Raw genomic sequence first — 26,729 nt, 5'->3', positions numbered from 1 at the left:
TAATAGACAAACAAGACGAGTACGGGATTAATAGAGCACTATGTATTTCCCAAATTTAAATAGAGCTAAACTATTTAAGTTAGTGTTAAGAATACACTTATATACTATACAATATGTGTGGTTTGGTTCGCTTCAATCTTCTGATTTCCTGCGTGCTTCCACGTTGTTGTGGTTTAGCTACCTTATTTCATATTTTAAGGCGAAATCTTGGTTCTATTCGTATATCCATTTGATTCCGAGGCCATCGTGCAGTTCTTCATTGGTTACATAGCGATAAGCATTGGTAATTAATCGTAGAACTTTGTTTTGGCTGCGTTGGATTATTAGAAGTTGGTGTGATGTTTATGTGCAACCCCATATTTCCATGTCATGGTCCAAATTGGCTTTATGAGTTACTGATAAACTAATCTCTTTGATTTTAGGTCAAGTTGAGAGCATCTTCCGACTAACTAGTAGAGTTGCTTGACTTTGAGTCTGATCTCTCAGCTCTGTTTCTTATATACAGGATATTTCCAATTTAACCTACAATTGATATGTATGCCGAAGGTCTTAGCTTATTCTGCTTGAAGAATCGGGCATCTGTCAAGTGGTATAATTAGGTTTTTGCAACGCAAAATTAAGATGGACAGATGTGTAGCTATTAAGGTATATTCTCTAGTCCATTTGCACATCTTGTTGACTGCTTCTTGTACTTCTTGTACAGCCTCAGACATATATCTATATATATATATATATATATATATATATATATATTTGCCATGATAACTGTATCGTCGGAGCTGATACAGGAATGGTCCGACCTTGAGAAACCAAACCAAAACCTCCAACCAAAATATGTTTAAGTGTTGAGAATGCCCTTTCATGCAAGACTTTTTTATCGTGAATTAATCCCAAATGGAATACCAAGCCAAAAACTTGTGAGACGTCAAGAAATATTCTAGGGCACTATTTCTTTTCTTCGAATACCTTTTCAACAACCATTGTTACTCTTAAACACTTGGTCGATTGTCGAGTGATGATTTCGAAATCCAAACTAGAAATCTCATACTTCCATAAATGGTTTAATACGTTTTAACGGCAGTTTCTCAAATTATTTTGATATAAAAGATCAAATGATTTCAAACGATAGTTGATGAAAAAAGTGATATGTGTCAGGCTGTTAAATGTTTGGAGGAACAGAAATACAATTCACTTCCGAGAAAATTAAATCTGTAGTGTGTTAAAGTTTTGTCGCGACGTGTAAATAAACATTAGTTAGTTGATATAGTTATATAGTTTTATAACTAATAATAAGCTTTTCCATAATTGAGATAATACAATTTGGCAAGCTTGCCGAGGACCCTATGCAATTAATAGGCGATAAAGCGATAGAAACGTCGAGAATGAAAAGCTTCACCCACCACAAAGACGGGATCCTCTATCGATCCGTGCCTCAATCAATAAAAGATAATAATATGAGAATTCTGGTTGCGTGCTTCGGCGCTTATTAAACGAATTAAGCCGGCGTAAAAGCTATTTGAGGCATTTAGGGTGAGCTGCCGATTTTATATACTCATTCCGATTTCAAATTAACTATTTGACTGTCGAATCGGAATTTCCAATAAAGACTTGAGGCCGGCGTCGGGGGAAGCGACCGAAACGAGCCGATATCCTGACGAGAAACGTCGGGAAAATTGTCTTCGTTTCGGGTAGTTTTTGTGTGTATTATAAATTTCTACAAGGGTGAGACGAAACAGGGGTAAACTGTTGGAAATTCGTGTTATTATAATTTACGTATTGTTTACTTTAATATACTTTTTAATTAAACTTCTGTTGGAGGATATTTTGTTTGTCTTTCAGTTTATTTCATAATAATATAACTGTTTGGTAAATTTCCAACCTAACATTAATTGCAATTATCCTTTGGGTTTTAGAAGTTTTTCATACAACGATTCTTCTTTTTATTGCTTTGGGTAGATTTTAACGGCAGTTCTTTCAGATGACAGGTTAAATATTTTAAAACCTTTTAATCTTTATAGTTCAGAAGCGCAGTAGCGGATTCATATTTCATCCACTGTCACATGTCAATAAATGATATCATTTTTGATCATTTAAATAGTTCCAAACATCAATATCAACGTATCAACGTTTAGGATAAATGATGTGGCTCGGTGAATGGAGGTAAAACGAAATGAAACGGTGGTGTTTACATTATGTGACCGTTATTTATTGGCTATATAAAAAAATGTGAAAAATACAAATGATAAAACAGATGGCAGCGGAGTTACCTGTTGACGAGGCTTGGGCAGTCGATGGTGGCACGTCTAAACCAAACGAGGGTTAAGTACTGAATGACCGAAATACCCTTCAATAACATCTCAGATAAACGTCTCGGGGTTGCCGCCAGATATTCGTTGTCGGGTTCTAGTTGGCGCTGCTGGCACCCCGCCCCTCTTCAACATCTGGGATTATATTTCTAGGTATTTTGTAGACCGTTATTCCACGATGTAAAATTCGACATGCCTCAAGGTCGCTACAAGCGTATCAGGAATATCAGTATAAACGAGATGCTATTGTACTTGGTCAAGCCTAAGCAACACATGTTCACGCAATATTGTAACATTACCTTTCAGTATTTTTAATATGTCAACTATCTCATGTAACTTTAGTTGATACCTTTAGAAAACTATTTTGTGAGTATTCTATATGTCCCGAATAACGCATTTTACATTACCAGAAGAAAATCACTGTTATTACATTAAGGGATTGGCTTCAAAAGTAATACAGAAAATGTCTTTTCACCCATTTCTTTGAAAATAAAATTCTTCATGTTGTTAGTGAAATGAAGTCAATAAAATAATCGTCAAAGATACGTCACGCTGGACGTATACATGTATAGATATGAATATATTTTGAGATATTGGAATTATAATACAATAGTTAGTGGTAATTTTTAAATGAACACTGAATTTTTTAAATATTTTTTAAAGTCTCCTTCTTACCAACGAGGGTTTATCTGGACCGGACCTACTGTTTAACGTGGGTTCCTCGGCATTATGCCTACCAGCGAGTGATCAATTTAGAAATCTCCCCAGAAGTTACTGGCGTGATTGGGATCATTTTCTGTGTCGGATTTTACACTATTGTCTAGGACAATCACAAATATTAAACAATCACAAACATAAATTTACGACCATGTCCCAGCAGGAATTGAACCCGCGTCTATGGCAACAGTAAGTGGACCGTCCTGGAAATATTATTTTGGACTGAGTAAACCCATATAAATATTTACAAATTATAGAAACGTCATTCTAAAAAAAATGTTTTTTTAATAAGGTAAATGTTATGTCTTTTGGACTTTTTTGTTTTCAATTTTTGGTTTATATTAACATCCAAATATTTCCGAATATTGAGTGAAGCAAATTATCCAGACGTTCATTAAACGTCTATTTTTTTTTATTAAAAAACAATAGTATTTGCGAATTATTTTAAAAATGTAAAGAGAAATATTTGGTTCTAAAGTTACTTTATGAGCAACATTATTATTTTAACAACGTCTTCTAGAAATATTCTAGTTACTATAAGTTTATTCATCAATTTTAGTGTTTTTTTTAAATCATTATGTACTCTAACGTGACCATTATCCATCAGCGGTTAGATAAACGCCAACAAGAACAAAACACGCCGTTTCTGGCTTGCTATCGGCTACAGGCCGAAACTTAACGACCAATTAGGCGCCGTTATTAATTATTTCGACAAGGCGAAAGTAATTAACGAATTTAACGCTCGAACGGCCGGAACGGGCACGCTCAAAGAGCTCCAGATACGAAGCCGAACACTCCTACAGCGCCATGGTCGAGATTGGAGTGCGCCAGCTGAATGAATCGACGAGTGAACCGCAAGCAGCACGCCCCCTCTTCCTCTTACGCCCCTGGGGCCCGGCTCGCGTTGCCCCCCTCCTCACAGACGCCATCCCCCTCCTCGGCACCGCTTCCCACGACCATGTCCTCCACCTCTAGGCCTATTAAGAGGGTATTAACTAAGGTGTGCAACGCCTGTCTCATCATGGTGGTTTTAATGGATTCTCCATTGTCTTAGCGACTGCGCCTTTTACGCTTCTTTTCCTTCTGTCGGACGGTTATGCATCTGGTTCGTTTGTCTTTTTTTCTGCACCAACGTGCTTTTTTGGTAAGGATAGTGTTCGCACATGTATAGTGCGGTCTATGTTGAAAAATGTCGATATTATAAAATGACGATCTCAAAAATATGTTAATTCTATTGTGTTAGACTATAATGCATGTTTTTTGAATGTCATATTTTGGTTTTATTCAAAAGATTTTTTTCTAGCTCAATGATAATATGCTTTGGTTCTAACATCCTTACTTAATATCATGTATTTAATATAATTTAATTAATATATTTAATATAATGAATATGTTTTGTATTTAAAATTGTACGAATTTATCCGCTTTGCTGTATATGACAAATTAATGTTTGTTGGGCTATTTCTATATTCCATAAAAACTCAATAAATATTATACAGTATCAAGTAATATTTTCTATTCTGCATCATTCTTCTATTTGTACTTTTCCAATCCTTTGGACCTTCCTGCAATGCCTGTTTATTATAAACAATAAATAACTCTTATATATTGATGATGTAGATGTATAACGTACAAATTTTATCTCTTCGGGTATATTTTGGGAAAATAATTCAGAATGAAATAAATAGTTTCATTAATTTATAATAAATCTCATTTGATAAAACATTTATTTTACTCAATTATAATTTCACTTTACATTTTTTTAGTTTAAACGCAACACATTTTAAAGTTAGAATTCTTATAATATATCCAGTTTATAGTATCAATGGTGATCATTGAAAGAATGTCATCTTCTATAAAATTTCTATTAATTACGTTATGAATCAGTTTCTTAATGGGTTTTCTTCATCCTCTATATTGAAAGCTTCATCATAATTGTATTTAGTGCAATGATTTTCTTTGCAAAACAGTGGATTTTGTCAAATATAAGAAATAAGGTCATTTAAATAAAAAGGTGGCATCATATTTGTACAACTAATCGTTAAAAACAATCCTCTGGGTTAATGGTAATATATTAAAAATCAATTATTCTATACCTCTCTATGATTAACACTAATTCTTAATTGGATCCATAGAGATCAAGAAGCGGGTTTAGTTGGGCTCCATGACTAATTAATAATGCTTGTTACTATCTTCCAAACAGGTGTTTAAATATTATCTGACAATCTTAATATAAATTTCGTTAAAAACTTGACCACAAACTTTCCTAGACAATTTGAAGAAAACATTATTTTAATATATTGAGCTAATTAGCTTGAGCTATGCACGATAAACGAATTACAATCATCAAAAAAAAAACGAACGTTTTAAGTTTTATGTGTTTATGTGTAAGATCTACTAAATTCTTAATTCACATGATATTATGTATATTCTTAACAAGACAAAATTATTTTGATCCAATATCTAATAATACGGACCACAAATTATTTCAGTTACATAATTACCTTGATGAAATTGAAGGAAACTAAAAAAGACATTGAAACATTATTTATGTCTTTATAGACATTCGTTAAAAATCACATCACAACCAATTATTTTAATTTAATTTCTATTAAGACTCACCCAAGTCTAATTGTTATGTTTTTCTTTTCTTTCAGGGCAACTAGATAACTCAAAAGATTTTTCAGTGCAAGACGGCATAGGAAATTTTAACAAAAAGAAGAAGAAAAAGCGGCGACATAGGTAACTATTTAATCCTTTCGATGATTATAATATTGTAATAACATTTAAAAACCCTCATATAATATTACTGCGAAATTAACAGTTATCAATTATATTTTAAATGCAACCAATGAATGGTTTATTCTATTAAAACTACAATCCAAGCAATTTGAAAGCGGAAATAATTATGGCTAGAAGAACTATTTGAATAAATATATTTCTTTAAATTTACGTTGGCTTTTTAATTCTATTTTGTTAGATCTAGATAATACACAAAATTTTAAATTAGCAATATATATTATTTTCACTGTTTATTTTACGTAATTATAATAAATTAAATTATCAATGCTGGAAATCTAAACAAACTAGAAGCTGTATAGATCTAGCAACTACCAATTCGGTTGCCTTCTTCTCCTCTATTAGTAATTTTTTTCATATTTTCATTAAACAATCTAACGTAAGTTTTAAACTCGCGAATCTTGACATTCCCCTCCATAAAATAACAATTTTCCATTATGTGGTGGTTATTCAATTGTTAAACGAAATTTGTATTTTAAGATTTATTAGACGAAAACGCTGCTAAAACTTTTAAAGAACTTCAGAAGATTGTTAAACAGTCAACAGATATAATCTAAGTCTCTGGATACAGACCAGCAATATCACTATATCTACCGCTGTAATCAAAAAGTAGTAAGACGCAGTAAAATTATAGTATTATTTAATAATAATTTATTTTACTGGACCAGATTGTCAAGGAGAAATAGTATTTATGACTTGTGCATCATTTGCATGAACTTGATTCTTTGCAGAGGTCGACTCGTAATATAACTTCAAATTTAAACAGTATATGTACGGTTCTACAGTGATTGGATAACGTATAGTTTAAAGAAAATTATCTCAATTATTAGTAACTTGTTAAAATATTTCTTGATTCTTGTAGATATATAATATGAAGATTTTTAGTTGTTAGTTCAGTTTTTCATATCTTTACAAAGAAATAAATGAACACTACACTACTTTATTGATAACCACAACATATTCCTCCATTTCACTGCGATACTATCCGAGCAATAAATATTTCAATCTGTTCGATTTTCAACTCCCAGATACGTATCAATTTTTTATCGACTCCAGTAAGGACTCACTTTGGCAAAATGTCAACGTTGACGATATTTTACACCACCAAAATAAGTTTGGATTTTTAAAATTTCATTTCACCTATACTGGCAAAGTCGAACCAGAGTTATAGTGCTTACATTTTCTTGTGGAATATTTTAAAATTTCTGATGTACCTCGAACATCAAAGTAATAGTAAAATATCTGTAAGATAGACTTTCTCTAGATATAGTATTCTTTTCTGTAAGGGGGACATTCTTTTTATTATGATGATTTTCTTAATAAAAATGTATTTATCCATTTATTCTTAATGTAATTTTTTTTATAAAAGCAGAGCTTCTAGAAGATTATTTATTATAAATGTGCTGGAGAAATTTTAAAATATTCCACATATTTGCTGCAATATGTTTGACTACCCTTAGTGGATTTGTGGCAGGACGATTTTCACCAGCTATCAACTGGAGGAACTGGAGAAGGCGTTCAAGGATGCTCACTATCCAGACGTCTATGCCAGGGAAATGCTCAGCCTGAAAACAGATCTACCAGAGGACCGAATACAAGTAAGTAATTTATATTTAATTAAAAGTTAATTATCTATCCGTGGCCTTTATGCTTCATTTATTACGACAAATTATGTAACCAACACTTTTGCACAATATAATATGAAAAAAAAAACCGCCAAGGTTTCGATAAGTGGTATTAACTCTATCGAATTTATATTTGGCATCGTCTATTTCCTGTATTTTTCTTCTTATAAACATTCCGCGAACATAGCTTGTAAAACAATATATAGTTTTGCGATAAACAAACACAAAACTACGGCATTAAAAATAGATAGGTTTGTAAATTTAGAGTATCAGTGTTTAAATAATTGGCATCATAAATATATGAGATGTATTAAACTTAGACATTGAATAGACTCTTTGAATAGACATCTAGTCAAGCTCTGAAAGGGAATAATGTGGTAGTGCAATTAACTTTTCGGTAAATAAGATATGTTAATTCAGAAGGTTGGAAGAAAACATCAGAAAAATCAGAAAAAAGCAAATAATAGATATTAATTTAAAATCCTGACCTCTAAAGCAGTGCTAATTCTCAATTCTCAACAGATTATTGTAAGTAATAAAGAAATAAGAGGAATTATGTGCAAGAACTAGAGACAGATAGAGAGGTAACGTTTCAAACAGCGGGTAATATTTGTTATAAGGGAGAGGTATATATAAAAAAGAGCATCTTCTCTAATCTTTCTAGCATTAACTACAAAAGCACAAAGAATTAAGATACTAAGAAAGAACACAAATTTGGGGAATATTCATCGAAGAAAAATATAGGAAAGTTAATGACGAATGAAGATAAGATAAAGGAGGGGTCCAAAGATTTTACGAAAACTTAAGAGTTAAAAAACAAAGGAAAAATATTAATTATATAATACAATATCTTAAAAAAAACTGATTATACAGTATATACGGTTTTTTGAATAAAAGATATTTTTTTGGCAAAAATGCATTTTATTTATCTCTCTTACCTCCCAACCATTTCTTTAGATTTGGATGAGGTAGTAGTCCAGTTTTTGAATTTATGTTATGGTGACTACACGCGTGTGCACATTTTCTTGAAGAAACAATACTTTCCTTCGCCTAATCCCGTAGATTTTGCTTCAATTCAATATCAGTTCTATCCAAAAGTTCCGAATAATATTTGCCGATGATCCTTTTAGTCCTTTCAAGATAATCGATATGAATGATACCGCGTACATCCCACATAAATGTGATGAGATACAAGGCCAAGGCCTACTTTGGTGCTTCTCTTAGAGAAATCCACTGTTTTGATTGTTTCTTGGTACCTAGATTTTTCTGATATATAGATCCTATAGTCATCTATATTTTGTCAAGTTTACGAAACACTAAAAAACTGGTTCGAATTGCGGCTGAAGAAGTCTTGAAGAAGTCAAGCCGTTGCCCCTATGGCTGAGTATGAGTAACTTCATATCCAAATAGTCATGTAAAATGTGATGTCTTTTATCATCTCACATACATTCATTCTGCAATCATTAAATATCATTCCATGGATTTTATAGACGATATTTGACATGACGACTTCTTTTAAACGTTCGATGTCACTTGTGCTGATAGGACAATGGAAAGTGTCCCCATGGTATGTATCAAGCCTTTGCTTGTGTGCTTAATCAGCACATATTGTTAAAATTTGAAGTTTTTTGCTAACAGTGGCCGTTAAATACAAATGAAAGGACTTAACTTATCAAGCTTAAAATATCGCAAAAGTTTATAAATAGATGAAATTTGAAAAAGACACTAACTTATCAACTGGGCTAGCAGAACGAAAAACTGAGGGAACACTAATGATAACAACTTTAGGAAATGAAAAAAAAGAATGGATCCAAAAAAAGGAATAAAACCAATATAGATGAAATATAGATAGATGAAAAGTGGCGTGAGATCAATAGTAAAGAATAAACTGAACAACGAAGAATATAAAATGGTCAAATACTGAATCACGCCAAAGTGTCTAGAAAGCTTTTTAGAAGAGATTATCTGCCTTTATCATCATCATCAATCTCAATCATCATTCTGTTGTGCCACAAGACTTATTCTTCACTAAATCTCGCCACAGCTTGTAGTTGGCCGCAGCTATTCTTGCTTCGAACAATGTTACTCTCCTGTTGTTCAGATCGCTTTCTATGATTTAGTCCATGTTTTTTTTCAAAGATGTCCGCTGTGTGTCCATTCAAACAATCGATTTCGCCACAGTTTATGTGACATTTTTTCACCTTTTATTTGACAGGCATGTCCAATGCATGAGGTGCTAATACATGATTCACATATTATCTTAGTTACCGAGTTATCAATATTAAAATAACTTTTTCCGAATGCTTATATTGCTAATTCTTTAATTTCAAGTCATGGTGTAAACAAATGCTTAAAATAATTGCATGTGAAAAAGCATAGTAAATAAGTTATTAGAACTCCAATTATGTTTAGAGATTTTCACGTTAAATTAAATTACATATATTTATGACGATTCGAAAAAAACGCAACTTGTTCTAGTCCCGTATTAAAATCATCAACCCAATTGCCGCCCTTTTTAATCAGAAACTTTCTAATCAAAAACCGAGCGCGGTAAAACAAAACGCGCCTGGATGGGATTGCCATCCTTTCCTGCTAACTAATTTGCGGCTCTTTGATGACGACGAGCTCACTTCAAACTCTTTGATGCGGCACCTCCTTGGTGCCGACGTTGCCGACGACACGGTATCCATAAATATGAATTTTAATCAAGAACAAGAGATACAGTCACGCCAGCGGCGATTCTCCTTCGGCCGAAAACAGAATACCGGCAAAAAATTAAAATCCCAATGGTGAGTGGCTGGAAGAGGGGCGAGGAGTGCTAGAGGATAGGACTTAGCAACGGCGGGAAATTATTAGTGTACTCGTTGGTGTTACATTGGCTTCCTTCTTTGCATATGTGCTGCTACCTCTTAGTTTGCATCAGGTGTTCATTACCGTTCTTGTCCTGGTTTATGGTAGTTAGAGCTATTAAAATCTGAATTAGATTTAAATATTTAGCTGGTGGCTGATAAAAACAATTTCGACCATGTAATCATGAGAAATAAATTCAGATGAATTGGATTACGTTCTCTCCTTATATAACTTATTACTCCTTATATATATATATATATATATATATATATATATATATATATATATATATATATATATATATATAATATAATAATATAATTTATCCATATATATATATATATATATATAAATGAAAATTATAATAAATTAATATAATTAATAAATATATTAATAAATTGATAATAAAAATAGATTGGCAACTTAAAAAAGCTTAATTAGTTCTTTATATTTATAAATAAATATATAAGTAGTTCAAAAGACAATTATATTAATATTAGATCGAGGGAAAAAGAAATCACATATCTCTAGTAATACTCTTTAATTAAAAACAGCATATAAAATATTCTATATATAAAGGCAGCGTTCATCTACTCACTCAAAAGTTATTCCGCCTCTAAAGTGGAGATTCCGAGTAATTTTGATCATATTTTGCTGTTCTACATCTGTAACGTCAGTATTAATAGATTTTCTCGTTTTCGATACCGATATTTCGATATTATTGTTTGTCCTCGCCCTATCCTGTGGACAGCTTTAAAAGTCGATGAAATTCTTAAACATATTGAAGTAAACCGACTTATATTATCCTGTGAAATGAAACATGAAATCTACGGAACACAAATTGCTCTCAAAACAGTTTTGAATCATGTACATCAAATTGGGTATCAAAAGAAGCTCGGTGCTTAGATTCCGCATCATCACATAACATTGAAAACTGCAGTAAATTCAGTTTCCATTCAATAATAGTTGCATAATAACAAATTATGGAAATAACTGAAAGAAGTGATGAAAAGTGGACATAAGCCACAATAATCAGTGGAAAATTGTTCGTAATGAACTGTTCGAAACTTGCCAGACCATCAGTTCGGCTCTTTGCTGTCAACAAATACTATCATTGGGGCAATTGATTAAAAAACGGCTAGTGTTGAAACGGACTTGACCTCCATCGCAGAAATTCTACAATGGTGGAATTATAGTTTTAGCATTCATAAGCGTTTAAAATCTGTGTGAACAAATGCTATTGAAATATATGGAAAAAACTTAGTGGAAGTGGAAACACCGGAGAAATATAAAAGTAAATGAAATGATTAATATACAAATTAAGCTAAAAGTTAATAAAGCATACATGTATACAAGATGCTGTTCTACATCATAACATAGCTGTGTGTTTTTCAATATGGTTATAAGTTAACAGGTCAATTGAAAAGTCCCCGGCCTGACACATAGATGGTGCCACTAGCACTAACCCTCTAACGATGCGTGTACAAATTTGACAGCTGTCGGATCATTAGTTTGTGGGAAAAGAAATTTCGCGTGTTGATAAAATATTGTTTTTTGAAGGGAAACGATACCGTTGAAGCAAAAACTTGGCTTAATGCCGAGTTTCCGGACACTGCCCCAGGAAAATCAACCATCAAGGATTGAGGTGCTATGTTTAGATGTAGTGAAATAAGCACCGAAAACGGTGAACACAAACGGTGAACAAAACGGTAAATTGGAATTGAATGAAATAGTAGACACTCAAGATACAAGATATCAACTGAACGTGTACATCACATCATTCACGAATTTGGGTATGAGAAAGCCCTCTGCAAAGTGGGTGCCGCGCGAGCTCTCTTTTGACCATAGACAATGACCAGTTAATGATTCGGAGCAGTGTTAGAAGATGATCAAGCGTAATAAACCCGAGTTTTTGCGTCGATATGTGACAATGGATGAAACATGGCTCCATCATTTCACTCCGAAGTCCAATTGACAGTCATCGGAGTGGACTGCACACGTTGAACCCGCTCTATAGCGTGAGAAATCGCAACAGCCGTCTGCATTCTATGAATAATTTTTATTGACTACCTTGAAAAAGGAAGGACCATCAACAGCGACTATTACATAGCGTTAGACCGTTTGAAGGAGGAAATCGCCGAAAAACGGCCGCATTTGAAGAAAAAGAAAGTGCTGCTTCACCAAGACAATGCACCATGTCACAAGTCATTGAAAACTATGGTAAAAATCCATGAATTGGGCTTCAAAGTGCTTCATCATCCACCGTATTCTCCATATCTGGCCCCCAGTGACTATTTCCTGTTCTTAGATCTCAAAAGATGAACAGAATGCTCGCTGTGAAGAAATTTTCGTCAAATGAAGAGGTGATCGCCGAAACTGAGTTCTCTTTTGAAACAAAATACAAATCGTACTAAAAAAATGGTATCGAAAAGTTGGAGAGTCCCTATAATCAGTGCATTACCCTTGAAGGGAATTATGTTGTATAAAAAAACTAATTTTGCCAAAAAGATATGTTTTACTCTGGCAGGCTTGAGACTTTTCAATTGACCTTTGATTGAATATATTGATGAATATACCTTGAATTTTATTGATATATTAATCGCATTATTGGATAATTTCACTAGACAAAGAACAAGATTTCTAACGTGAACAAGAGGAATAAATAATTACTAGCGACGAACAATCATGATGTTTTTATGACTTTTTTGATATAATAGAGACTGAAGTGAGCGCACCACTCTATTCACAACACCACCATGCTATATGTACTTGTTAACTTTATAGACTAAAGTATATTTTTATTTCTTCACTAGCTATCTTATTTTATGATCTAGTAATGGTGTTTCTAGTCATTCTTAAACAATGATGCTATTATGTATCGCTAATGCTATTAAGTTTTTTCATAAATGAATGACATGACATAACCTTAAATACAGATAGTTGTTTAGTTATAAAAGGATTTTGGCCTACATAAATCTAAATAATATATGCTGACTAGTAAGTCAACAATTAAGTAACTCGACTTTAATTGTACATTAAAAATAATCTGTGGGTAACTAAATCAAATTTATTATATCCTAAACCACATATATATTCATCGCCTACAAGAAAAACCTCAACAATACTATTGTACTGAATTATATGTTAATTTCATATTTTTATAATTAATCCAGCTACAGACTAAAAATGACATTACTAATTCAAGATCAGTAACCAACACCTACTATTAATAAGCACTTAGGAGACTCCTTTAATAAACATAGTACAAGGTGAATCTGAAAGAAAAACTGAAAAAGATTATTTTAACCTGAATTAATAGAATACAATTTCGTTAAATCCAATTGTAATATGATTATTTTAACACTCACAACAGTGTTCTTAGGGATGATATATTTTATTATGACTTGTGATATAATGTTAGAGGCGTTAAGTCTGATTCTTGACTGTTCGAATAACTATACCACACTTTCAGAACAAAATCATACTCTCTTCCAATTTCATTGACCATATTTTGGGAAATACAAACTGATGTATTATTATATACCATAACATTACACTAAACATATCTAATATAAGATGAAGTACTGACCATATTAGCAAAATATATTTTTAAATCATATTCGAAGACGTATTTGGGATAGGTAGTACTGAAAGCATTTATTACGGTATCACATCTCACATCATTTGTTCATTTCAGTTCAACATTCTTCCATAATTTGGTCAGGAAGATATATCAAAACATTTAATACAATTTCTAGATCTGCAGTAGTTGGTATCTTATCGAGTAATTATTTCAAATTATATTTCGGTAATTTTTTAAGTTTTTATTCATTATCAACCTTTCATCTCATCTAATAACATTTATTATAAATTTTATATCCTTATTTTAGTATTTCATATACAGCAAAGCCAAACCATTATTAGAAATATGTTTATTATTGGAATTTAGTGAATCCATTACATAGACTTTATTTAGTAATTTGTTATCAGTTATGAAATTAATTTTTTAAGACAGTGTAGATAATACGACACTGTTTTCTATAATTCTTTCTAAATTCAACAACTGTTATAAACCATTGAAATAGTATTAGTGAAATATATATATATATATATATATATATATATATATATATATATATATATATATATATATATATATACATATTCATTTCAGCACAATTTTTGAACAACATTCATCCAGACGTCTCAGTATCATGTTTCTGATTAGTACATATTCTGATCAATGGAAAATTACCTATAAGAGTAGGAGTTTACATCCTCTGAAGATTGCAAACAATGGATATTTCAATCTCGTTGTAAATAAATAATATTAATCAATAAAAATATGAAATAATTCCAACATCTAGTAGCTAATATATTTATTAAAATTAATTCATATTTCCAACAGAACATTAATGTATATTTTAAAATAATAAAGCATATAACATCAATAATACATATGTACATTAATTAAAACCAATTACTGACTACTAAATAAGTAATTAGCCATTTTAAAGTGACAACACAATCTCTATTAGATTAGATTAAAATCAAGCAGCCATAATCAAACAATTGATTGATGCCGTAAGTCGCCAGTATAGTGTAGTATTGCCCGGTAGTCAAGAAAAAAACCATCAGAAACGGAGCTCTCTGATTGGCCCGATTGCGTGACGCCTTCAATGGTTACTGGTCGTAATTCGAAGTGAAATCGTCAAGTGAAGGGTCTGCCATTGCAGCTCGAGATATTGTTCGGCCGAGGCCGTCGAAATCATAATGTCGGGGTCTTCGAGCGCCAGCCTGCTGAGATTTTTAATAGATTTTGTTGAGCCTGGCGAATGGGCGGTCTAAGATTTTTTTTTTGGGTCGTTAGACCGAAATTACCGGTTAACTTAATCCAAAATTATATATACGGGGTGAGAACAAAGCTATATTTCGTCTTTGTATCGACAGGAATTCGTAAAAAGTTAAATAAAGAGCGTTATTCAACTTTTTTCAATTATATTTTAAATTAATGGAGCTTTAGAAATATTGAAACTGATTCTTTTCTATCGTTTACCACTATTATTTTTCATGATTATTACATGAACACTAAATTCGCTTCGTTAAAATTATGTCGCTATCAGTTTTTTTTTAATTCAATAATTATTTTTAATTATAATAACTGTTTATTTCGTACAATAAATAAAGAGCAAGTTAATCTGTAATTGTTGTAATAGTAACATAATTTAAAAAGCACAAGCACGTCCTTTGGATTCTTTATTAACGAAACTTAGTTTATTTCAGAATTGAATTAGAAAATATAGTTCTTTGTATGTATTCTGATCACTGTTCACTTTTAAATGAAATTTAACAGGTCAATTGAAAAGTCCCCGGCTTGACGCATAGATGGCGCCACTAGAATTAAATCCATATGTTTTTTAGCTAGTCCTAACCCTCAAAACATACGTGTATAAATTTGACAGCTGTCGGATCATTAGTTAGTGATCCGGTATACAATATATGAGCAAAATAATATTAACAAATATGTTTATTAATGTTGAGCCATAATCGGCTTTTAAAACAATTGCCGCTCTTCACGGAATAGATTCGTAGAATTTCTGAATAGTTTCCAATGGAATGTTGTCCCATTTGTGTATCAAGACATTCTTCAAAGATATTGGAGATGGAAGTCTACTCCTCACACTTTGCTCAAAAACTTCCGATAATGGTACAATTATATTGAAGTCTAACGATTGTGGAGTCCAGGGAAGATGTTTGAGAACACGAGCGAGAACACTTTTGAACGAGAGGTCCTGCTGAATAGCAGTCAAACATGGAATGCATTTTCAATAACCGCTGTTACTCTGTGCACTTGATCAATTGTCAGTTGGTGATTTAGAAACAAACTAAAAATCTGGTATTTGTATAAAGGGTTTAATACGTTTTAACAGCAGTTTTTCAATAAATTTTATATCACATATAGCAAGGAAATAACCTCCAATTTGTTATGCCGGTTTGTCAGGTTTTTTAAGCATAATTATTCGAACAGCCTTTTTATGATTCAGGTTGCTGTCAATTTTTGTGGCAACATCCAATGGAAAAATCAGATTTATTTATCTTGTATTTCATTGACTGCACTTGGTTGGTCATTATAGTATTAGAACCATAAATATTATTCATAGTTTCAACTGCCGGGCTTACGTGTTCATCTTATCAGAGAATGGAATTGTAGATAGAGCATAATTTTCCTTGCTGATGTTCATCCGTGATGTGATTTGAAACGTGATTTGAGTGAGTTTGTGAGTTTGATAAAAAGTGTGCGAGTTTGAGTTTTCATAAAACTATCAAATTCATTTCTTTAGTACGAAATATCAGTTTTTTCTGATATTACGTGCTAGTTCTAGTTCTAGTTTAAAACTATCAAATTTTACAATGTTAAATAGTATTATAATACCATAATAATACAACAGAGCTACGATTAATGAATGTTAATTAATCGAGTATATTATTAAATTATAATTTTTTCAGTTTGGCGACTAATTAACAAAATTTAAATCCGATCTAGCGCGCTTTTGCAAGGGTGTAACCGAAGCTGGCCCATTTTTCCCTTAATGAAGCTTAGTTCGTTGCACAACGGACAAATAATTCCGTTAATAATTAATATTACAATTACCAGAAAATATTCGGTTTCTCGAATTTTTGACCGGGTAATTCGTAAAACGCGATATCCAATTACCAATTACCGGTGGCGTGTGGGCAACGTATTTTTGGCCGGCCAGAACCGTAACCTCGCTTCGGTTTTTGAAATTAATTTCCCCGTAATTAGTCGGTATTTGCGAAATTATTATAGGAGTTTGTTCCAGTATCCCGTCGAAGATTAAATAAAATAGTCCAATATTTTATTTAATAAATTATTATATGAAATCTTTAAAGTATTCTGATACGAAATTGTAAATAAAAAGGATTATGAATTTATGTACATTATATTTATAATGGATATCAAAATAAAAACCTAGAGCTTAAAATTGTATTTAAAAGAGATTTTTAATTTATTTATTACATTATTACTAGTCATTGCCGACTAACCTACAATTTGTCTTTACAATAACTTAAATCTAGTTGTATATCTATGAGGACCCATCGGCCCAATCTTAGTATCTGGTGTAATAATGTTTATATATTAACACTACTATTTTTCTGATAAGTGCACCTGAGTGTAACATATTACACTAACCAATATGAAATAGTTTGATTCTTTTGGATCTGTATACTGTCTTGGTGTTATCCAAAAGTTGTGTTACTGTGATATTGGCAAGACAATGGGATTTGTCCTCAGGTTTACTTGTAATTCTATTGATTTTCTGAGTGATAGTCGATATCTGAAGATCTAGGTGTAAGTAATCAGCCTGTAGCATTTGTGTGCATCTACAAAACTTCTCAGAACTTTGTTCCGAAATCTTGTATTGTATTTATTTTACTTCTCGTGGAACATCTACATAAATGAACTGCGTATGTCCATATAGGTTTCATCAACTCTTGTTTGTATAATACGAATTTATTATGTACTGATAATGGCGATTTTATTCCGATTAAGCATAAACTTTTTGATATACTTTAACACGAGTTCTTTCCTTCTCTTTTTTCCATGTACTTTCCAACGAAGTTTTGCTTGGAGATTAGTTCAGTGATGCTAAGTCGTTGCTATATGGAGCGATAGTATTATTTATTGTTATTGGTAATTGTGTGGTCTGTTCATACGTGAACTGCACATGTATATGTTTAGTTAATTCTAATTTTCCACATTTTGGGTCTAATTGTCACTTTGTTTTAACTTACGTATGGCTTCTTCGCTATTTTCTCCGATAGCAAGAATCACCGTATCATCAGCAAATCTAGCCATTGTGATATTTTCCATTATATCACATGTGTAGAGTAGGTAGACAATTGGCCCCAATATTCCCCCTTCCTTGTGATACACCTGCTTTAGCTTCTTTTATTGTAAAGTAGACTTCTTCTTGTTTGGATCTGAATATTCTGGCTGTAATGTAAAATTTTAATAGTTCAGTGTGTTCTTTCGGTAACATTTTATGTAGCTTATGAATAAGGCCGTCATGGAATATTTTAATTAAGGCTTATGCTACATCTAAGGATATAGCTGTACATATCTTTTTACCTTCGTAGGCTTTTTCTTTTAAATTTGATATTCTTTGTATCTGGGCATTGTTGAATATTTGTTAATAAATAGGATAAACCGGCTAGTCTCGTGGGATAACGTCGACCATGCGATGTTGATGGGTTCCATTCCTCATGCTATCCTTCCCTGCACGTGTCAAGCACCTGTCGAGTGGTTTAAGTAGAGCTGGTTTACCTGTTAGGCACTTCGATCACGCCAATTGTAGGAATGTTCGTCTGGTCGGACGGTCGGAATCTGTGAATATTTGAATATTGAATTGTTGAATATTTGTTAATAAATCGGAACCGATGTGTAGGTTTTAGGATTTTTCTCTCTATAATCAGTTCTATTCTTTTCAACAGGAGTTCTCTATTCTATACTCTATTCTATAGAAATGTATTTCAAATACACAGAAATATAACTCTAAGTTTAAATCCGTTATTGACCTATTGTTAAATGATATTCCTAATGTAATAATCCAAAATAAAGTGCAATGTGCATCATTGACGCTCTATGCTACGTCTCTAACAAACAAATAATAGAACAAACCAAGTGCCGGTGTAAACTACTCTGAAAGACCCCACTGAAGTGCGTAGGCCAAAACGTTTACTACCATTCGACATAGGATGGTAATTATATTACTTTCTAATTTACAAATTTATATAAGAGAGCACTTGCTGAAGCGATCTTCTACATGCCATTATATAACATAAATTACATCAAATATATATTGCCCATGAACAGATTGTGAAATAGATTTTATCAAAATAAATAATATAGAAAACGCAAAATTTCTATATAACGAAAATAACTCATAAAATCGTGAAATTTGAAGAAAGGAAAAATGTAACACTAAAACTAAAATTAAAATATTCTGTTGCTCTTTTAGCCATTATTTTTTATAAATCTAGGATCCTGGCGACAAATTAGTAATTTTACTAATTAATACGGTAATCTATTGAAGAAAAAACTTCCTCACAAATATGGCGCAATGGTCAAGGCGACAGGACGGTACTGTTGAGATAGTCGCAGGTTCGAGTCCTACTGGGGCATGAATGTACTTTATATATGTGATTGTAATTTTGAATGACTTTATAGGCAACACTGGAAAATCTGATAAGGAATTAGCCATCCCAGTCACGCCAGTAACCAGGCTGGGTAAGACCGGATGTCTTCTGAGATGGTCTTGTTGGAGGTGTTGAAGTAGTCATATTAAAAAATTAATTAAAAACAATATTATAAATATATAATGGTAAAATACTTGTTCTTCATGTATCTTCATTACATTACATGTATCTTCTTGTTATTTTGAAACAATAAATCATAAGATATTGAGATTACTATAGAAATGATAATTTCTAATGTATTATGGTACAGTGACAATGTTCATCAAATCTGAAATATCGGGATTATAAGAATAATCTTTTCCAGAGTATACGTATTCCACGTTGGAAGATTTCCACTGGAAGTAAAGTGCTGTTAAACCAAACACTCAACACTAGACCTTTAAAATTAAGTTAAAAAATAAGTATAAAAAATATCGGCAAAAAAAAAAAAATATATATATATATATATATATATATATATATATATATATATGTATATATATATATATATATATATATATATCCTAGGTCCAAATAATTTGTTTGCTTTTGAATCTGATTTGTACTACCATAGAAAATCTAAAGTATTATATAGACTGTTACGTTTCAAACACGCTATAGTATAGCTTCATAGAATAAGTATAACTGGAGATACAGGACTTTGAAGGAAAAACTAAAATTACTTTTTCTCAACATTGTGTTTTAAAAAGTTTTATGCAGTAAAAAATAGATTTACTGAGTAGATAAGAGAGAACCAAAAATATGTTGACAATACCCATGTTTTCAAAATACGAAATCGACGACGTATAAGAACTTTACATACACCAAATTCCTTTCGATTCGAGTGCGAGAGATAATCCGTTCCAATGCTAATTTAAAGTCAATTATACAGGGTGAAGTGTTTATTCGAAGAGGAAAAGTAAATAAGCAAGGCAACTGCACCATCGTAATTATACGGTCTATAGAACAGCACCCATTGTATGGAAACGGCCCAGTCATGGCTGTGTTTATTGTAGGTGGTAACGTAAATGACCACAGGCCTCGAAAGCCAACGATTTATTTCGCATTTGATGTTTTCTTTTTCCCGTCGATGGCTCACACGGACAAAAGCACCAGCTAAAAATACAAATGCTTATAATATTAGTTGCTTGCATGCGTTCTGATCATTCTGTTTAGTTTAAAAAAACGTTTATCAAGGAAAATTGGTACAATATATATTAATAAATATATTTTTCATTATTTTCCACAATTTGTTCCTGCAACGAATAAATGTAAATAGAATTCATTAAAAAATTTATTAGTGAGACCGAAGACTTTTTAAATAATTTAATAAAAGAAACAACAATTGAAAAACAGTTTTACATTGGTATTTCACGGCTTAGTTGACCCAGTCGTCAAAGCGACAAGATGATCCTCCTACTATTGCGACAGTCGTAAGTTCAAATCCTGCTGGGACATGGTCGTAAATTTTTGTTTGTTATTTTCCGTAAAGCTTGCATGCCTTTTGATCATTTTTTTTGGTTTAAAATAGCATTTATCAAGAAAAATTGGTAATATATATATTAATAAATATATTTTTCATTATTATCCACAATTTGTTCCTTTCCTTGGTTCAGTAACGATCCATTTTTGCACTTTATCAGCATATGAAACCGTATACCATCCCAGTCATGCTGCATTGATCTGAACAAGTGATAATTAGGCTGCAACAGTGTATCCAGTACAAATCTTACAACGTGTGGCCAAGAAATGCCATGCAAAAGTATGACCTTGCTTCTGTTATTAGCTATTGCTGGTCATTTATTGCAACAATTCGCAATTTAATTGGTTCACTTGACATCAGTAGACATCTGCAGTAACAGGTTCATTCAGTTAACAGCTCGTAATATGCTATATCTTGCTGATCCCATTCTCTGCACAAGATTTTATGTTCCTTGCTTTTCTTTCTTACATGTTCCTGCGAACTTTTACATCAAGATTAATCATCCGAGATACTTAACGTTGTAACTATATGAGATTATAGTATTATTTATTGTTGTTGGTGCTCGTGCGGTTTGATTATACGTGAAAGGCACATGCGCATATTTATTTTTGTTAATTTTATTTTTCGTCGTTTGGGTTTAATTTTATTTATAGTCACTAGCTTGTTGTAATTTTCGTAGGGCTTCTTCGCTATTATCTCCGACAGCAAGAACCTGCTGTTCTTCAGCAAATGTATAGATCGCTATATTTCCCATTCGTGGTATATCATATGTGTAGAGCAGGTAAAGAATTGACCGCAGTACACTTCACAATATTTGCGATACGCTTAAACAACAAGACTTTATGGACATGATTATTTCACTTCTGTGTCGATGTCGAGGGCTCTTCTGACCTACCCATTCACCACCTAAAATTCTTCTTTTTTGTATGGTAGGTAATGAAATCGCGATGTTGAAACTGTTGGAAAATTACTTTTCAGTCAATTCATGTGGTAGCAATTTTCTTTCCTTTTGGATCTTTACTATCGAATATAAACTTTCATCATCAACTACTAAGGTTCTCGAATATATTGAGAATTTTTGCTGTGTTTCCTCCAATAAACCAAATTCAGTGTTTTAGAACTTTTTTGTTCTTCCAGACCTTTCGCTGCAATTGATATCAAAATTATCACTTTTCAACCGTAGATATCAAAATCGACAATTCGGATATGATAAAACAACACCACAAAAGTGTTTAAAGGGCTTTGGCAGCAGATTTCTTCAAATATAAAACATAGAGTAACCTCCAAAATGCAGTTTTGAGTGTTTTATGATTCTCGCATATATACATTAAATAACTCAATAATGATAAATGGAAAATTGTTATTTTATGTGGATAAATATCAAACTATCGAATTTAATAATTAGATTGGGTTGTTTACATTGATACTTCATCAATTTTAACACAAGATATTGCTGACCAAAATACATATATATGTAGTAAATTAAATAATTGAAAACCCGTAATAATCAGTCATTAATATATACAATATTACATAACCAAATAGTTTCAAGAATAATTAATAAGTAACATGTTCAGAGGAATTACATATAACCAATCTACACAACTTATTATAACATAACTTTTTGTGGCATCCATTGATGTTTGATAACAAACAGATATATTTTAGTGGCTTTACTGTTAAAAATATATTGTAATTACATATAAAATGCATCGTGACAAATGACTTCGTGTATAAATATATAGTAATATAATTTTTTTATAAGTTATAAGTTATTTGTCACAGCAGTATGTAAATTTTACATGTCAAGATATAAATATCTATCTTGCTTAATGTCCGTGACACCCTAAAGTTGCCAAATAACCTTGCATGCTTTACGTATATGTTGGTACATACGCGTATGGTTCAATTTTGAATAAAAAATTAAAATTTTATCAAAATTTATTATAATAATTATATATTATATATTATATATTACAAATCGCTTTGAACTAACAGTTTCTTGACTAGATTATGTGAATCAAAAATTGAACTACCTGTTCATATATACTCAAAATACCTTATTACCGAGGTTACAATTGGTTTTTGGAACTTAATACAAGAGACAAATTAAATCAAATTAATATTGTTGAAAATTCTTTATGTTGTGTCTTTAATTTATTAAAAAATATTAGATATTAAAAACACTGAAAAATAATTTATAAAAATGATTTTGTGGTTGAAACGAATAAACGTACATTGAACTGACCAAAAAATATATTAATTATACGGAAGACTTGTTAAATAACTTAATGAAACTAACAAGATTTGAAAAATTGTTTAATATTGGTATTAGCTGGCTTAATTGGCGCAGTGATCTAAGGGACAGGATGCTCCTCCTACTGTTGCGATAGTCGTTATGTTTGAATCCTACTGGGGAATGGTCGTGAATTTATGTTTGTTATAGTCTATAACGTAAGAGTGGAAAATCCGATAACATTTGATTAATCATTAAAAATTAACAAACACACAAACTTTTGCTTAGGAAAACTTTTTAATCGGTGCCAATCTGGTGAATACGAATTTTGAACAAATACCAACATCAATAGAAATATTAACACTATGAGTTGGTATGTGTACATTTAACAACCATGATTAAAAAAAAGAAGAAAATATTCAAACCAATAGGATTCGAATAAAAATTCCACGGATAAAATTAAGTCTCACTCTGTACGTTTAATGATCGTCGAAAGTTTCTCCCGATCCCAAACGAAACTAATCAACTTGCCCCCACCACCGGCACCATCCGAATTTCCACCCCGAACTCGAAAACAGGACCGAAACGCGACGTTGTCAGGTCTCCATCAATAAGTAGGCAGGCAATTATCGAATTCAAACACATTTTAAACATTTACGAGCGACTACGAAAATAGTCGTCTCCGCCTGTCCCCCGCATCTCCATCGGCTCCCCATCGTCCCCGAGGGACCCCGAGGGGGAGAACAGCAACTCGTTGCGTCACCCTTGAAGACCAACGCGTTCCCTCGCCGCCCCTCTCCATTCATTAACCGACAGGCTGATGTAACTGTTGTAAATTAATTTTCAAGTAATATCCTAATGACTAGTCGACCAACTACACCCTTCTAAACGTATGGAACAGCGGTGGAGTTTTGCAAATCGGATGGGGCTCGACTACCGCCGCGATAACGACGAGAACGGCGGGGCGTGGAGGGGGGAAGCGGGCAGCGTGGAAAACCCCAAAACAACGTCTCGTATGTTGGAATTTACTCTCCAATTCACACCGGGTGCTGGGGGGGATTTTGGGGCTGTTAACATCGTTGTCGAGGCGTGTAAAGTTAGACGCGTTTGCGACCGAATGTGTTTTCGGTGTTGTCGCCGCCTTTGTTTGTATGAAAAACATAGGCGTGTGAAGAACTTTTCCCGGTGCATCTCGCTGTTAAAGAATGAAAGTATTATTTAAATTAAATATAAACAAATTTATTAGTACTGATCATATAAAGGAAATAAACCACAGTAAAATAAACTCATATCAAAAATAGTACTGTATATTTTTATAATGTAGTCTATCCAAACAAACAGTGAACTCACGTCATCTCAATTTATGACGTTAAAAATTCGCAGAGCTGCAGGATTAAACTTGGACAGTTTAGGTATTTTATTTTATTTTAGCTTTGATATATACGAGGGTCACTTTTTATATTTCGGGAATAGGAAAAAAAATAGATAAGCTGCGAATATATTTTTATTGTTTTTCAAAGTACTCGCCACGATGATTGATACACTTTTGCATACGCTTGAACCAATTTTCAAAGCATTTATTCCATTCCGAATGAGGTATCTTCAAAACATGATTTTTGAACGCTTCAAAAGCTTCTTCGGACGATGAAAATCATTGACCACGCAGTTTATTATTCACGGATGGGAACAAAAAGAAGTCACTGGGTGCCAAATGTACGGCGGTACGGCGGATGACCCATCAATTCGATGTTTTAAGTGCTCAAATAGTCTCTTGTTTGAGCCGATGTGTGAGAGCTCGCATTGTCATAATGAAGAACAATCCGGTGTCCCTTGTTTGTTTTCCTCAATATTTCCGAAGACTTCTGGCAAACAAATGGTTGTGTACCAATCAGAATTTACTGTTCTACGAAACTCTAGAGACACTGTTGCAATATGACCAGTTTTCCCGAAGAAACAGGCCAACATTTCCTTTGAAGTGCGTCGTGCGCCAACAACTTTTGTTGGATTTGGTCATCTTAGCATACCCATACTGTCCACTACTGCTTACTTTCGGACTCATACCAATATATCCATGATTCCTTAGCTGTCACGATTTTATAAACCGCGATTGAATTTCTTAAGCATTTCTTTGCACCAATCAACACGAGCCTTTTTTTGAGCGATTGTCAAATTGTGTAGGATCCAACGGGACAAAATCGCATATATGCTAGCAGAACAAATACCTAGGGATGCCTCAATCTCACAATAGGTGACCTAACGATCTTGTTTAATCATTTCGCACACAGCATGGATGTTTTCTGGCACAACAACCGATTTTGGACGACCTTCACGAAATTCGTCAGACAGCAAACTACAACCACGATTGAATTCACTAAACCAGCTATACGCGGTGGTTTTTTAATGATCTTCATCACCAAAGTCAAATTAAGTTGTTTGATGAAATCTTGTTGTGATCATCCACGTCGAAAATCGTAAAAAATCGTCGCACGAAAATGTTCACGATTTCGTTCCATTTTTTGATGAGACGAAACTTTCAACTAAATATAAAATAAACAAATAACGTCCGTGCGACAAAATGTTCTGAGTCTGTATATCGCAAAAAATGTCAAACTTTACGATGGAACCGTCAGATGACAACAGTGTTGCCAATTCCCGAAATATGTATAGTGACCTTCGTAACAATATTATAATATAAATAAAATAATGAAACAAAAATGGTATAAAATATAATTTATTTTAACATTATAATACATCTAATTTAGATATTATCGAAGGACTTAAACAGTTACAATAGTTTGTAGGTTAGAGTTATTTAATTATATTTACATTGAACTCTTTTCCAAACCATCTATGGTGTCCCTTGGATGTTTAGTTCACCCAATCAATAAATGTACAACTAAGTAATGTATTTTCTTTTCTTTAGAGAACATATTTACTTTTTTGTTTACTTCTTGTTTCCTTCGTTACTATGTTCTCTTGTTAAATCATATCACTGGACTTTTCATTAGCTTCCCCTATACTATCTGTGTACATATTTCTTTATAAAATTAAATGTAATCTACTATCTCCTAATAGTGTTTGAAGTGATGACTTATATCCCTCAAAGAGCTGCATATCGCTGCGTTTTCTAGGGGTACTTTCCATACTAAAAGTTAACATCAAGCAGCATCAAGATATGTAGACACTTTTTTGCGAATCCAAAATTATATTGCTTTCATTTTTTTTTAAAGATTTTAGTCATGGCGTTTATAATAATATTCAGTGCAGCTGCAAAACAACAAAAATATTTTGAATAAAAAACTTAACACCTTAATATTTAATAGTTCCTCCTCCTACTGTTGCGATAGTCGTTAAGTTCGAATACTGCTGGGGCATGGTCGTAAATTTATGTTTGTTATAGTCTATAACGTAAGAGTGGAAAATCCGATAACATTTGTTTAATCATTAAACATTAG

General features: G+C 32.5%; 1 protein-coding gene across 1 annotated transcript in view; it reads left to right on the top strand.

Moving 5' to 3' along the window:
* LOC143190860 (visual system homeobox 2) overlaps positions 1-26,729 on the top strand; it is a 134,804-nt gene that overhangs the window by 56,749 nt on the left and 51,326 nt on the right. The window contains exons 3-4 of the mRNA XM_076395430.1: positions 5,681-5,765; positions 7,297-7,420. Of these exons, the coding sequence (XP_076251545.1) occupies positions 5,681-5,765; positions 7,297-7,420 (209 nt within the window). The remainder of the gene's footprint in view (positions 1-5,680; positions 5,766-7,296; positions 7,421-26,729) is intronic.

The sequence above is a fragment of the Rhynchophorus ferrugineus genome, unplaced genomic scaffold, assembly GCF_030347505.1.
Source record: "Rhynchophorus ferrugineus isolate W39M unplaced genomic scaffold, kcgeb_rfMv2 rfM2, whole genome shotgun sequence".
Lineage (NCBI taxonomy): Eukaryota > Metazoa > Arthropoda > Insecta > Coleoptera > Curculionidae > Rhynchophorus > Rhynchophorus ferrugineus.
This window is presented reverse-complemented; position numbering and strand designations above follow the sequence as displayed.